This window comes from Anolis sagrei, chromosome 4, assembly GCF_037176765.1.
Source record: "Anolis sagrei isolate rAnoSag1 chromosome 4, rAnoSag1.mat, whole genome shotgun sequence".
Taxonomy (NCBI): Eukaryota; Metazoa; Chordata; class Lepidosauria; order Squamata; family Dactyloidae; genus Anolis; species Anolis sagrei.
This window is the reverse complement of record NC_090024.1, coordinates 88,600,048-88,613,193: the sequence shown is the minus strand read 5'-3', so window position 1 is coordinate 88,613,193 and position 13,146 is coordinate 88,600,048. Positions and strand designations below refer to the sequence as shown.

The 13,146-nt window shown below is 38.0% G+C and overlaps 1 protein-coding gene across 1 annotated transcript in view; it reads left to right on the top strand.

Annotated features, from left to right (window-relative positions):
* Positions 1-13,146, top strand: part of GMDS (GDP-mannose 4,6-dehydratase) — a 335,902-nt gene that overhangs the window by 28,970 nt on the left and 293,786 nt on the right. The window contains exons 2-4 of the mRNA XM_060774739.2: positions 5,321-5,365; positions 6,682-6,769; positions 7,396-7,505. Of these exons, the coding sequence (XP_060630722.1) occupies positions 5,321-5,365; positions 6,682-6,769; positions 7,396-7,505 (243 nt within the window). The remainder of the gene's footprint in view (positions 1-5,320; positions 5,366-6,681; positions 6,770-7,395; positions 7,506-13,146) is intronic.

Below are 13,146 nucleotides of genomic sequence, written 5' to 3'. Positions count from 1 at the left end.
TTATTTTGGGACTTTAAAAAAAAATCCCCCAAAAATGCATTGCTCTAAAAGAATGCATTGCTCTGAAAGTTAATATGATAGCTTTCATCAGTAAAGAAAAACTGATTCATTGAAAATCTGTAAGTTGAAGAAAATTTCGCCAGTGAGCCACCTACTATGTTTTGTCCTTTGATAACATTTGTACAGTGAAATACAAAAGCCACCAAAGAGCAATACCTTTATTGGCAATCCAAATTCTCAAAAGATTCTCAAAGCTCCCCAGACATTCATCAGGCAAAATATGTTTTTAAAAATCATACAGTCCCTGGCTTGCATTTCTGTTTCAGATGTTATCTCTGTAGTAGTTTCAGTTGGTTTCTTCAGCTTTCTCTCTACCAGCTTTCAGTTTGGTGTGTGTATCATTTTTTATGACCACAAAAATACATTTGGGTAGGTCATACTATATTTTATTCTAAAACATTGGTCTGTTATGTGGTGACATGGGGCCAATTTCAGTTTTAACATTCCTTCTGTGGAATACACATGAAAAACATTATGAAATTTATGTGGATTTTGCAAGAAGGTTTGGCAAGCTGTGAACTTCCTTCCTGCTCCATTTTAAGTTTAAACATGACATTTAAAATGCAGGCTCTTCCACTGATAATGCGTTGTGGGAGACAGTTTTGAGTTGCAGTCCACCTCCTTCATCTCCACTTTTGCAGAATCAATTTCTCTTTTTATATATGATGAACAGCCTGTCAGGTATTACCTGTTTCTGCTGCTTCATTCACACAGGCAAATAGGAAAAAACTTGAGGAATGTGTACTCTCTGCTTACCGTGATGGGGTGGTTCTTTTGCTTGGCTGTGCTCTCTCCCTTTTTCATCACTGTTATGAGTATGTGGAGTTTGGAAGCTTCCAAGAATGATTTTTCAATTAATCATATCTTGTTTTGTCATGCAAACCAACAAACTGTAGTTAATGCAGTGGTTCCTAAACTATGTGCTGTGGTGCCTCAGTGTCCTACACATTACAGACTACTGATCTTTGGGATATTTTCAAATACCCCCCCCCCCCCCATACACACACTTTTTTCACCTTGCTCATTTCTGCTGAATGGAAGAAGTGGAGGATAGTGATTCGGCTCTTAGCAATTTTGCCAGCTGAAGAAGGCAAGCGGTAGTGAAAATGAGGAATTGAGAAGTGACTTGGCCTTTACTAACATGTTGTTGCAGGGACTGTGAAGATAGAGGTTGCTGTATCTTCCTCCTTTTCTTTCTGGGATGCAAATTGAGAGAGGAGCAGCCTAGATCTTGCTACTAGAAGGACTACCTCCATCATCCCAAACCTCCTTATTTAATGGGTGCACAAAACTAGTACTGAGCCAAGGAGAGTGTGCCGCTGATAACTGAGAGAGTGGCTTGCTCAAGGTTGGCTAGTGGGTTTCATGATCAGGTGGTACAGTGCTAAAACAGCTACATCAAACTGGCACCTATACAGTAGTACAAACTATAAATCAAACAATATTAAGACAATTCCAGCGATAGTGGCTAATCAAACACTGAATTCATAATTAAACGCTTATTCGAACCAAAAACTTAGAACTCTTAGCTGAGCTAGGTAAATCAGTGCACAATACAGCATATATGATAATGCAATGTGTTATGGTAGATAAACTTCCAAATTGCAAAGTGGACAAAGCCAGTGAAGTCATTGTGAGTTTCCAAAGGTTGCAATCTGTAGATTATGGCAAGGGGATTAAATTCTATTGAACCTGGTGCAATTCAGCTTAGAACAAACATCCATAGAATTGCAATGTATACGGTTCTGGCCCAGCTTATTTGTCCAAACACATCTCCCTCTACGTCCCGTCTCACAGTTTAAGATCATCTGGGGAGGCCCTGCTCTTGCTCCCGCCAGCGTCACAAATATGTCAGGCGGGGACGAGAGACAGGGCCTTCTTGGCTGTGGCCCCCTGCCTGTGGAACTTGCTTCCCACTGAGGTAAGATCGGCTCTGTCCTTCTTGTCATTTAGGAAGAAATTGAAGTGGTGGTTCTGGGACCAGGCTTTTGGACAACAGACATAGATAGCACTTTGGACATGGAATTGGATATGGAATTGATTGGAATTATGTTACGGCTATTAATACTGTTTTTTACTATTTTAATTATTGTTTTACTTATTGTTTTAATTGTTATTATATTGCCATGTTATATGTAGTGGCATCAAATTGCTGCCAAATGTAAGCCGTCCTGAGTCCTTTTCAGGGGTTGAGAAGGAACGGGATAGAAATACCGGAAATAAATAAATAATAATAATGAACTATTTACATTATGAATAGGAGGAATGCTTCTTTAGCAGCATTGACTTCTGGTTGGGTTATCTTTAATTTCAAAAGAAAAAGATACAGTTGGCCTATATCTGGGGTTCAGTTCCTGTAAATATCAAAATCAGTGGATGCTCACATCCCATTATAAACAGCAGGATTATAAAAACAAAAAATCCAAAAAGCAAGGCTTTATTTTGACATTATTTAAAATGTCAAAATGAAGCCTTGCTTTTTTGAATTGTTTTTGTTTTTAGCAGAATCCATGGATACAGAGGGCCAACTTTATAAACAAGTGTAGACAATTTAATTCGTCTTTAGAGTATCATTTTTGTTGTCCACTACCTTACTTGAAAGTAATAAGAGAAGTCACATGAAAAGATTATGGTAATGTATCTTGAAGTAAGCTTTTACTAACATATTCTATGTGTGTGATTGCTAGACAAGTAATCGGTAGTACTGTTTTGGAATCAGAAACTGGTAGCTTCTGACAGTTGTCTGTTTCCCACTCATTGTCATGTCATGCTCTATCACTTGGTAGCCCTGGAAAGGAAATGCACAGGAAGCGAATGCTACTTCAGGTTCATAATGTTCCAGTGTGGTTGGAAAGTTTGAGACATGGGCCTGGTGAGAAGAACAAGACCTTATTGACAGGGTACAGTTGCCCTTGCATCTGTTTCACATCAACACTCAGAAAAGTCAGAATCCTTGACAACTTCTCTCTTTTTGTGGCTTACCTTACTTGCCTCTTTGATTTTAACAGGTTATGCAACTAAGAACAGGATTTTGATGTTGAATGAAATGTGTATATTTGGTATTATAGTACAGATTCTGTATCTAACAATGGCAACCATGCATCATTGTAGGAAGTACACCTGTGGATAAGCACCAAAATATTTATTTACGACATTTCTACTCCGCCTTTTTCCACCCCAGAGGGGACTCAAGGCATTTTAGACATAGGCAACTATTCGGTGCCATAAAACAATGTACAATTAAAATAAGCACCAAACTATTTATTTATGATATTTCTACTCCGCCTTTCTCCACCCCGGAGGGGACTCAAGGCGGCTTAGACATAGGCAACTATTTGGTGCCATAAAACAATGTACAATTAAAATAAACATTTAAATAGAATTATAAAATACATTAAAACTATTAAAAACATTTAAGACAATATCTTCACAATTAATCGCGTAATCCTCAAGCATAAACCGGGCCATTCCAGTAGTCATTGCAAGTTGTTCCATATCTATCTATTGCCCTCATCCTCCAAAGGCTTGGTCACAAAGGCACGTTTTCATAATCTTACGGAAGGTCAGGAGGGAGGGGCTGATCTAATATTCCTGGATTGAAAACCATTGAAAATGTTTTTATTCAAGAAAAACTGCACTATTATAAAACCCCAATAACAATTATAATAATATAAATTTTACTTATTGCCTGCCTCTCCTCATGGCTTGAGGTGAAGTATAACAAATTCAAAAATGTATGAACATAATATATATAAAATAACCTACATAGATAAAAGCACAAAAATAACAAAACTTGCACTACAATTCATATGATGTCCTGACACAAATTAAGCATAATACATAAGTTTGATACATGCTTATTTACAGATAATTGTTGCTGTTGCATGCTTTGATGTTGTTTGTTACTTAGGGCAATCCTTAGATGACCTATCACAGGAATTTGTTGCTAGAATTCATTCAGAGGGAGTTGTGTTTGCTTTCCTGTGAATCTGAGAGGATGTGACTTGCCTAAGTCACCCAGTGGGTTTTTCCATTGCCCGGCAGAGGTTTGAACCTTGGTGTTCCACTGTCCTACCACTGCATTTACTCTCTTACAAATAATTGAACTTTGGTTTTGCGTATCTCTGTTAGGATGTTAGTGAAAGGAGTCCATATAGTGACTTTGGAAGACTATTATTGGACGAAGGGTTGTAGTTTAGTCTAAGCCTGAACTGTTTTTCATGGATATTGTCCTCTTTTTTTACTAAAGCAGTGCTTGACAAACTATAAGTCTCCATAATCATATTTTGCTAGTTTGTGTACTGCAGACTGTGAAAAAAAATTGTACAGCTCCTAGTATTCAGAGTGATTTGAAGTGAGCAGTGGGCAGGAAGGCTTCTTAACAATTGGATATGTCCATTAGCTTAGTTTAAAGTTTATAAATATGTAAATGTATATGACATATATTGTCTATATATATGATTTTTTTTTATTTATTATGTCGGGAGCAAACCAAACAATTGTATTGCATTTTAAAAAACACAAAAAAACCCACAAAGTTTGCAAACTTGGCATTTTATTAAATCTCCTTTGACCAGTAGCTGGCCACTTGGAGTGCCTCTGGTGTTGCTATAAGGTCCTCCATTGTGCATGTGGCAGGGCTCAGGTTGCATTATAGTAGGTGGTCTGTGGTTTCCTCTTCTCCACACTTTGTAGCCCCATTGCTTAAGGTTGGCCCTGCATCTCGTGGTGCCAGAGTTCAGTCTGTTCAGTGCTTTTCAAGTCGCCCAGCTTTCTGTGTGCCTAGGAAAGAGTCTCACATTTGGTATCAGCCATTGATTAAGGTTCTGGATTTTAACCTGCCAGTTTTGGATTCTTGCTTGCTGAGGTATATATATGATGACTTTGGGAAAATAGCTTACAGTAGTTTAATACATTTCATATAGTAAAAACATGGAAAACCCCTCCTTTTGTCATGGCTATGCAAAACAAAATAAAAAAACAAACCCGCAACACCATGCAGAAAAGGAGATACCTTGTAATTTGAAATACAGATAAATTAATGTATGAGTTGAAATGTTCTATTACTTTCTTTTGGTGGATTCTGTGCCAAAGATGTATATGCCAATGCACGTGTTAAGTGCCACATTCCACATGTGCCTTTAGTTGCAAGTTCATTTATGGTACAATATATTTAGAGCCATATGGAGCTTAAAATTTCTAAAACAAATGCTTTGGTTCTAATAGTTTTATAACATGTTCCTATCTTTATTCTTCATAGGATGGCTCATACTTGGCAGAATTCCTGCTGGAAAAGGGTTATGAGGTGAGTGACTAGTCTTGGTGACTGACTGCAGACTAATGGAATAATTTGGAAACAGTTTCCCTCTGCTGTCACTTTCAGCATATGTTTTCCACTCAGTTTTTAGATAACAAATCAAAACTTTAAAAAAGACTGTGCAGCAGAGCCTGTAGTCATGCCAACTTATTGTACTATTTATCATAATGGTGGAATCCCTTCAGTCCTTAGAGTATAGCTGTTTTTGCACACTTCCTGCTAGTTTCAGATAAACAGCAACCAGTGTATGGCGAAGTAAGCATATTATAATGGGATATACTGCATTTTTAAAATGGGATGAGCAAAGCTTCACTCATTTTGAAATAACTACTGGAATAGCTTAAATATTTTGGTGGGAAGAAAAAGAGGCTTTATTTTTATATTCTTTCAGCTGCTCAAACATTAAATAATTTATGAAAGCAGTTACTGTATTTATGCTGTTACATTGTTTGGAGTTGGACTGCAAAGAAACTAAGTTGCATTTGAGCAGTTTTAAAATGTGAAAACTTTTGTGGTGCTACATTCCTTTGTTGCACAGTGCAAAACTGGGTTGTTTTTTTGGTAGTACATTCTACATTCTCTTGCAGTGCACTTACTTTGTGAAAATAGATGCTAAAAGTAAAGAAAAAATATCTGATTTTGATATTATCTAAGTCTGCATTAATCAAACTGCTGGTACCTCCTGGATAGTGTCTTCTGGTGCTTCATGCAATTCCCATCATCCCCATGGCCAAATGGTTGAGGATGTAGTCCAAACATCCTGAGGACATCTGGGTAGTAAAGCGTTATTTGGATATTTCAGTTTGAACAAGGGTCATGACTCAGATGCATTTGAGGGTCAAACAAGACATGATAATGGCAATTCCATGTGTTTAACATTTGAACTTTCAATTTTGAACTGCCTTGAACACAGAGAAGAAAAGTGGGGATTGGGAAGATACTTCAACAGCAGAAGCCTTGTTCTTCCAATGACTTGCAAGTGTGTAAATTTAGCTAAGAAGAAAAACAAAGGCCTTGCAGTCTGGACTCATACATGGCAGTATTCTTCAGTCTCTATTCTTCTCTCATGGGAACCTCTGGCCATACTCCATTTTCCCCCTATAAGACAGAGACAGTCTGTGTTATGCAGTTGACTCATCATTCCATCTAGTTTGGCTCAGACATCAGAAAATATTTACTTGTTATCTGTTGTAGCGTGAATATATGGGTCATAAACTCCAATCTTTTCATAAGGACAGTACAATTTTAACAATATTCTCAATTTTAAAAACTAAATGTTCCTTGTTGTATCTTTCAAATTACAGGTGCATGGAATTGTTCGTCGATCTAGCTCTTTTAATACAGGACGGATTGAACATCTTTACAAAAATCCACAGGCTCACATAGAAGGAAGTAAGACTTGGCTGAGATATGGCATTTAATGCAAAAAGGATATGTGATGTATTTTTATGTTAGAAGCATGTTAGAAGATTTGTACAAGGGAGGTTGGACACGTTGAGTGGTGAAATGGTGATCTTCATTGACCAGGCTTGGAAACGATGCTATGATGACACAATTTTTTCAAAACTTTTTCCTAGCATTAAATCTAAAAGACTTATTTCAATGGAGATAAAGGGACTGATGGGAAGAATGGTGAGGTGATTAGCTGTTCCTGATTGTTTATTGTCAAGGTGGCCAATTGAAACATTCACACCTAGCTCCAACAAACAAGAGTTCTTTCTCCCACCCTGAACTTTCTACAGATATATAAACCTAATTTTCCTAGTTTCTAACAGACCTCACAACCTCTGAGGATGTCTGCCATAGATGCAGGTGAAATGTCAGGAAAGAATGCTTCTAGAACATGGCCATACAGCCCAAAAAAACCTATAACAAACCAGTGATTCTGTGGGTTTATTTAGATAGAACTAACAACAGGATACAGACCTGTAAGATTTTAGGGTACAATATTGTTTTCAGTATGTTAATGTCACATCTTACCTGATCCTGACCCTGATTATGTTCTTTTTCATCTGAAGATATGAAGCTACATTATGGTGATCTTACAGATAGTACTTGCCTAGTGAAGATAATTAATGAAGTGAAACCAACTGAAATTTACAACCTTGGAGCACAAAGCCATGTGAAAGTAAGTAGTATCACAGTAATGATTATCAAATGTTTGTTTGTGATGGAGGAGGAGGAGCCAGCAGTCTGTGTGTTTTGTTATTTATTTTTTTGTTTTGCTAGATCTAGACATTAAACATATAGATGAGATCACTCTAAGCCCAGGTTCTCCCCTATACAGTTTATGCTTAGCGGCACTGGGTTAACACACTGCTTTTTCATGATTTCTAGTGTGGGTTCATGATTCTGATTGCACAGACTATTAAAATGACCTGTTTTTTATTTTAATTTTTAAAAGCCCTTTCTTCAAATAAGCTACAGTTGATGAACTTGGGGCAAAGAAATATTATTCAGCCTGGAATTGAAGAAATGTATGCCTCCTTCAGGACTGAGATTGTCCTGAATTAGCATGGTACTAACATAGTAGACATGGCAACAAATATTTGTTTTGCATTGATGTCAGCCACCCACTTTGATAAATTTGGATAGAATGAATGTTAAGGATTAAGGATTACAGCTTACTTGTCCAAACAAATCTTCCCTTACGAATCATCTAGGACCTAAGATCATCTGGGGAGGCTCTGCTCTCGGTCCCGCCTCCATCTCATATGGGTTTGGTAAGAACGAGAGACAGGGCCTTCTCAGTGGTAGCCCCTCAGCTATAGAACTCCCTTCCTGGGGATATTAGAACGGCCACCTACCTCTTAACATTTTGCAAAAAGGTTAAAACTTAGCTTTTCGAGCAGGCATTTGCAAATGCAATGTAATCAGGCAATGACAGACCACGGAACGATTGACAATGCGATGGAATAGTGATTTCAGTAAGGAGACGCTAAGGATTTATGTTTTTATTGATTTTTTATGAATTCATGTTTTATATGCTAATGTTTTAATTGTATTTATATGTTTGTACCGAATATAAACCTCCTTGAGTTGCCTTCGGGCTGAGAAAGGTGGTATATAAATATGGCAAATAAATAAATAAATCCCTGTACTGGCAAGAGTACAGGAATACAAAATATATATTTTTTTCAAAATAGATGTTGTAAGTAACATTATTTAACTTTGTATAGAGGGAGATCTAACTTTTTCATTGGTGACTAAGAAAAACTCATCTAGTTTTAATACTAGATACAATGGTAGCTTTTCTAATGTGGCAAGTGTGTCTTTGTAGGGTGTTCCCATTTTCTAAATCTTAAACAAGCCATTTCACCTATAATTTTGTGATATCAGTCAATTGTATAGCCATTTATGAATCAGTGCCTGGCAGCCATAATGGACTGGATGAGGGCTAACAAGCTGAAGCTTAATCCAGACAAGACAGAGGTCCTTCCAGTCATTCATTAGGACAGTTAGGGTATCGATTAGCAGTCTGTTCTTGGTGGGGTTACACTCCCCCTGAGGACACAGGTCCACAGCTTGGGGGTCCTCCTGGGCTCAGGGATGACACTTGGTGCTCAGGTGTCAGCGGTGGCCGGGAGAGCCTTTGCATAATTAAAACTTGTGTGCCAGCTGCGACCATACCTTGAGAAGTCAGCTACGGTGGTCCACACCTTGGTTACATCCAGATTGGATTATTGCAATGTGCTCTATGTGGGGCTGCCTTTGAAGATGGCCTGGAAACTCCAACCGGTACAAAGGTCAACAGCTAGGCTTCTAACTGGAGCTAACTATAGGGAGTGCACGACACCCCTACTAAAGCAGCTTCACTGGCAGCCTATAAGTTGCCAGTCCCAATTCAAGGTGCAGGTTATGACTTACGAATTCCTGCCTATCTTTATGATCACATCTTTTGCTATAAACTGGCATGGGCTCTCTCACTTCCACCACTATCACAAGTACAGTTGGTGAGGATGAGAGAGAGGGTCTTTTTGGTGGTGGCTCCCCAACATTGGAACACTCTCCCTAGGGAGATTAGGTGAGCCCCTACACTGCCCTCCCTTCTTAAAGAACTGAAAACCTGGATGTTCCAGCAAGTTTTCAAGAACAATTAGTCCCTAGGCCCAGTCCCTAGGTTGCCAGATAGTACTCTATTCTGCACTTCATCCACTTCCCCGGCCCTATGACATGTTGTTTGCACTATCTCTCACCCAGCCCTTTTATAGTTGATTAGGTCCATTTTAGTACTCCGGGACATTGGTATTGTTGAATCTCACTTGATGGAGCTCTGATTTTTATTATATTTTTATTTTTAGTGTGTTTTATCAGGGTTTTTGCATTTTATGATGTTTTTATTTTATTTTTAATTTTTATTTTTATTTTTTGCTGTTTTGTTTATAAAGTTACTGTTAGGTTGTTTATGTTGTCTAATATGCCTTGTCCTGACATAAACGGGTTTGCACAGTTTTCTTTCGGTATTGAATGTTTGCCATATTAGTTGGAAACCGCCCTGAGTCCCTTTGGGGAGATAGGGCAATCTATAAATAATGATGATGATGATGATGATGATGATTATTATTATTATTATTATTATGTATGTTCACTGGGGCCTGGAGAAATAGAATCAGATCCAAATGACAACTAGCCTATCACTTCACTTGCAGAAAGCACTCGTTCAGAGTAAGCATATTAGGTAGAGGACTTCCTTTTGATTTGATACAGGGAAAATATCATGAAGAGTTGGAAAATCGGTGTTCTCCTGATTGAATTGAATTATCACACTTTCATACCACATTGCATTGAAGATATAGTTAGCAATCTTAAATTATTTCTCAGTTTTAAATAAATAGCCCTGCGAATCCGTTAAAATGTGTTGTGCGAGAATCTAGCAGAACTTTTGAGACTGACTTATGTGATTTATTATAACACGTCTTCTGTGAATTTCAATCCCCTTCAGAAACACTGAAGAAGAGCAGTATTAAGCCACAAGTATTTATAACAATTTCATAGTTGTGGGGATGGGAATTATAAGATAAAGAAAGATTGAATTTGATGTGTGAAATTCCAGAGCCTTTTGGTGATGAGATGTGTATATAATAAATTAATGTTATCTCATAGTCAGTTCTTTTGTGATTGGAAATTTTCCTGGGGAAATTCTGTTGTTATATACCTGTGAAGAAAGTACATATATACATGTTTGTAGTGTGTTACATTGTCTTTATTCATACCCCCTGCTGATGGGTACATATTTATAGATATATTCCTAATTTATCTTTTTCCCTTTGCAAATCTTCCAGAGCAATAATTTAACAGTCATTGATTGCACATCAAGGAAGATTAAATGCTCTTCCCTTTGTATCTATTTATGCTCTCACATAGTGTCAATCCTGTTTATCTGATGTAGCGTGCTGACGTAGGATGGAATATATGATATTGGAGGCTGAGCAACTCTGTTGTAGCTGACATTGCTATCTTTAGCAAGTAACACTCGAAATACACGAAAGGCAACAGATCCAGTCTAATCATGGAAGCTAAACAGGATCAGCCCTGGTTAGTACTTAGATGGGAGGCAGACAACAAATACCAGGTGCTGTATTTCTTGCCTACGAAACCCCTATGAAATTCATGAGGTCACCATAAGTCAACAGGCAACCTGAAAGTGTATACACACACATTGACTCATGTCACAAAGGCCATCGTGAAACTCAGAGTTCCCTGTTAAAAGCAAAAACATGCCTCTTTAAAATCTGACTGCATGGTTTTCATTACGTATTGTTGTTTTATGCTGTGTACGTTTTGTTTGAGAAGGAATAGTTTACAAACATTCAGTTATACCTGTCTAAACAGATTGTTTTAATAGACCTAAGAGGAGCTATAACTTTGGTAGAAGCTTAATCATGTTTGGAATTTCTCTTTAAAATTAGTGTACTATACAGAAGTGTTGTTTAACCTCAACAAAACCTGTAAATCATATATTATCATAATATTCTTATATTGAATCAGTTAATTGTATTTCTTTCTTGTTGTAAATAAATGCATACACCTGTATAATGCACTGTGGAGTAAGAAAAGAAAGGTAGACCATGCAAAAAGAATCTGCGAACCCCACCTCCTCCAAGATGAACTGAACCACTTACACTGGGCTCCCCAAGCCAATGGATATTCCACCACAGACATCAGAAGAGCTGCAAGACCAAGAACAAGCCAAGGGAGAAAAGACAAAGATCCACTGAGAGGAAAAGTGTTCTTAACATACATCGGGGAACCACTGACGGCATAAGGAAGCTGATGAAGAAACACAACCTACAAACGATCTACAGACCCACTAAGAAAATCCAACAAATGCTATGTTCAGTAAAGGACAAGAGAGATCCTCTCACCTCTGCAGGAGTCTACCAGAAACCATGCAGCTGTGGAGAAGTCTACATAGGGACCACCAAACGCAGCATTGCCCAAACATGAATCAAGGAACTTGAAAAGAACTGCAGACTGATTCAATCAAAGAAGTCAGCCACAACAGAGCACCTGATGAACCAACCTGGGCACAGTATATTATTTGAGAACACAGAAATGCTGGACCGCTCTAACAACCACCATGTCAGGCTATACAGAGAAGCCATTGAAATCCACAAGCATGTGGACAATTTCAACAGAAAGGAGGAAACCATGAAAATGAACAAAATCTGGCTACCACTATTTAAAAAACTCCAAAATCAGGACAGTAAATAAAGAGCAACACTCAAAAAACAGGAGAATTCCAGACAAGAAACAATCAGAGCCAGTTAATACCTCCCAATAAGGGATTACCCCAGGCAACAACCAGCCAGGCCATTAACTCCTAATCAAGGTGGCTATTTGCAACATTCACACTTGCCTCAAGCAGGCAAGAGTTCTTTTTCCCACCCGGGACATTCCTCAGATTTATAAACCCCACTTGCCTAGTTTCCAACAGACCCCTCAACTCCGAGGATGCCTGCCATAGATGTGGGTGAAATGCCAGGAGAGAATGGCATACAGCCCGGAAAACTCACAACAACCCAATGATTCCGGCCATGAAAGCCTTTAACAACACAAAAGAAAGGTTGGTTTCCTTACAAAGAAGACAGCTTCATTTAAAACGAGTGTTTGAATCCATAATAGTTAATCTCAAGTGATCTGATGTGCATTTGAGAGATCCCTTTCATAAGATAGTAAGTTTAGAAGAACTGGCATGATTTACTAGTTTGAGTGCTGGACTGTGACTCTGGAGGCAAGGGTTTAAATCCCTGCTCAGTCATGGAAACCCTTGGGCAAGTCATGCTCTCTCAATCTCAGTGGAAGGCAAAGGTAAAATCCCTTTGAACAAGTTTTGCCAAGAAAACGGCATCATACAGAAATGACTTATTTAATATAACAATAATGATATCTGAGACAAAACGTAGTCTGTGAATCTGATTTAGTCACTTTTCTTCTCCTGTGTGACTTAAAAGATATTTACTTTGATGAAAATTTCAGTGAAGTTATTCTACCTTTTGGCTGGTCAATACAGGTATCCCTCTTTTCTGGATTGTAGATTTTGCTGTATGGCCAACACAGCTGCCCTGAAGATGCTTTCAGTGATATTGTTTTCCTTTTGACAAATAGATGGCAGCAGAGTGCTGGACAATAGACTATTCACTCATCTAATGAAAGAAATATTACAGAGAGTAGACTTTTATGAACCGCAACTTTATAGACGTTCAAGTTATCCATTAAGTAAGAAAGAATGCTTCTATTGATAAAGCACAAGAATAGAAGACGGAGAA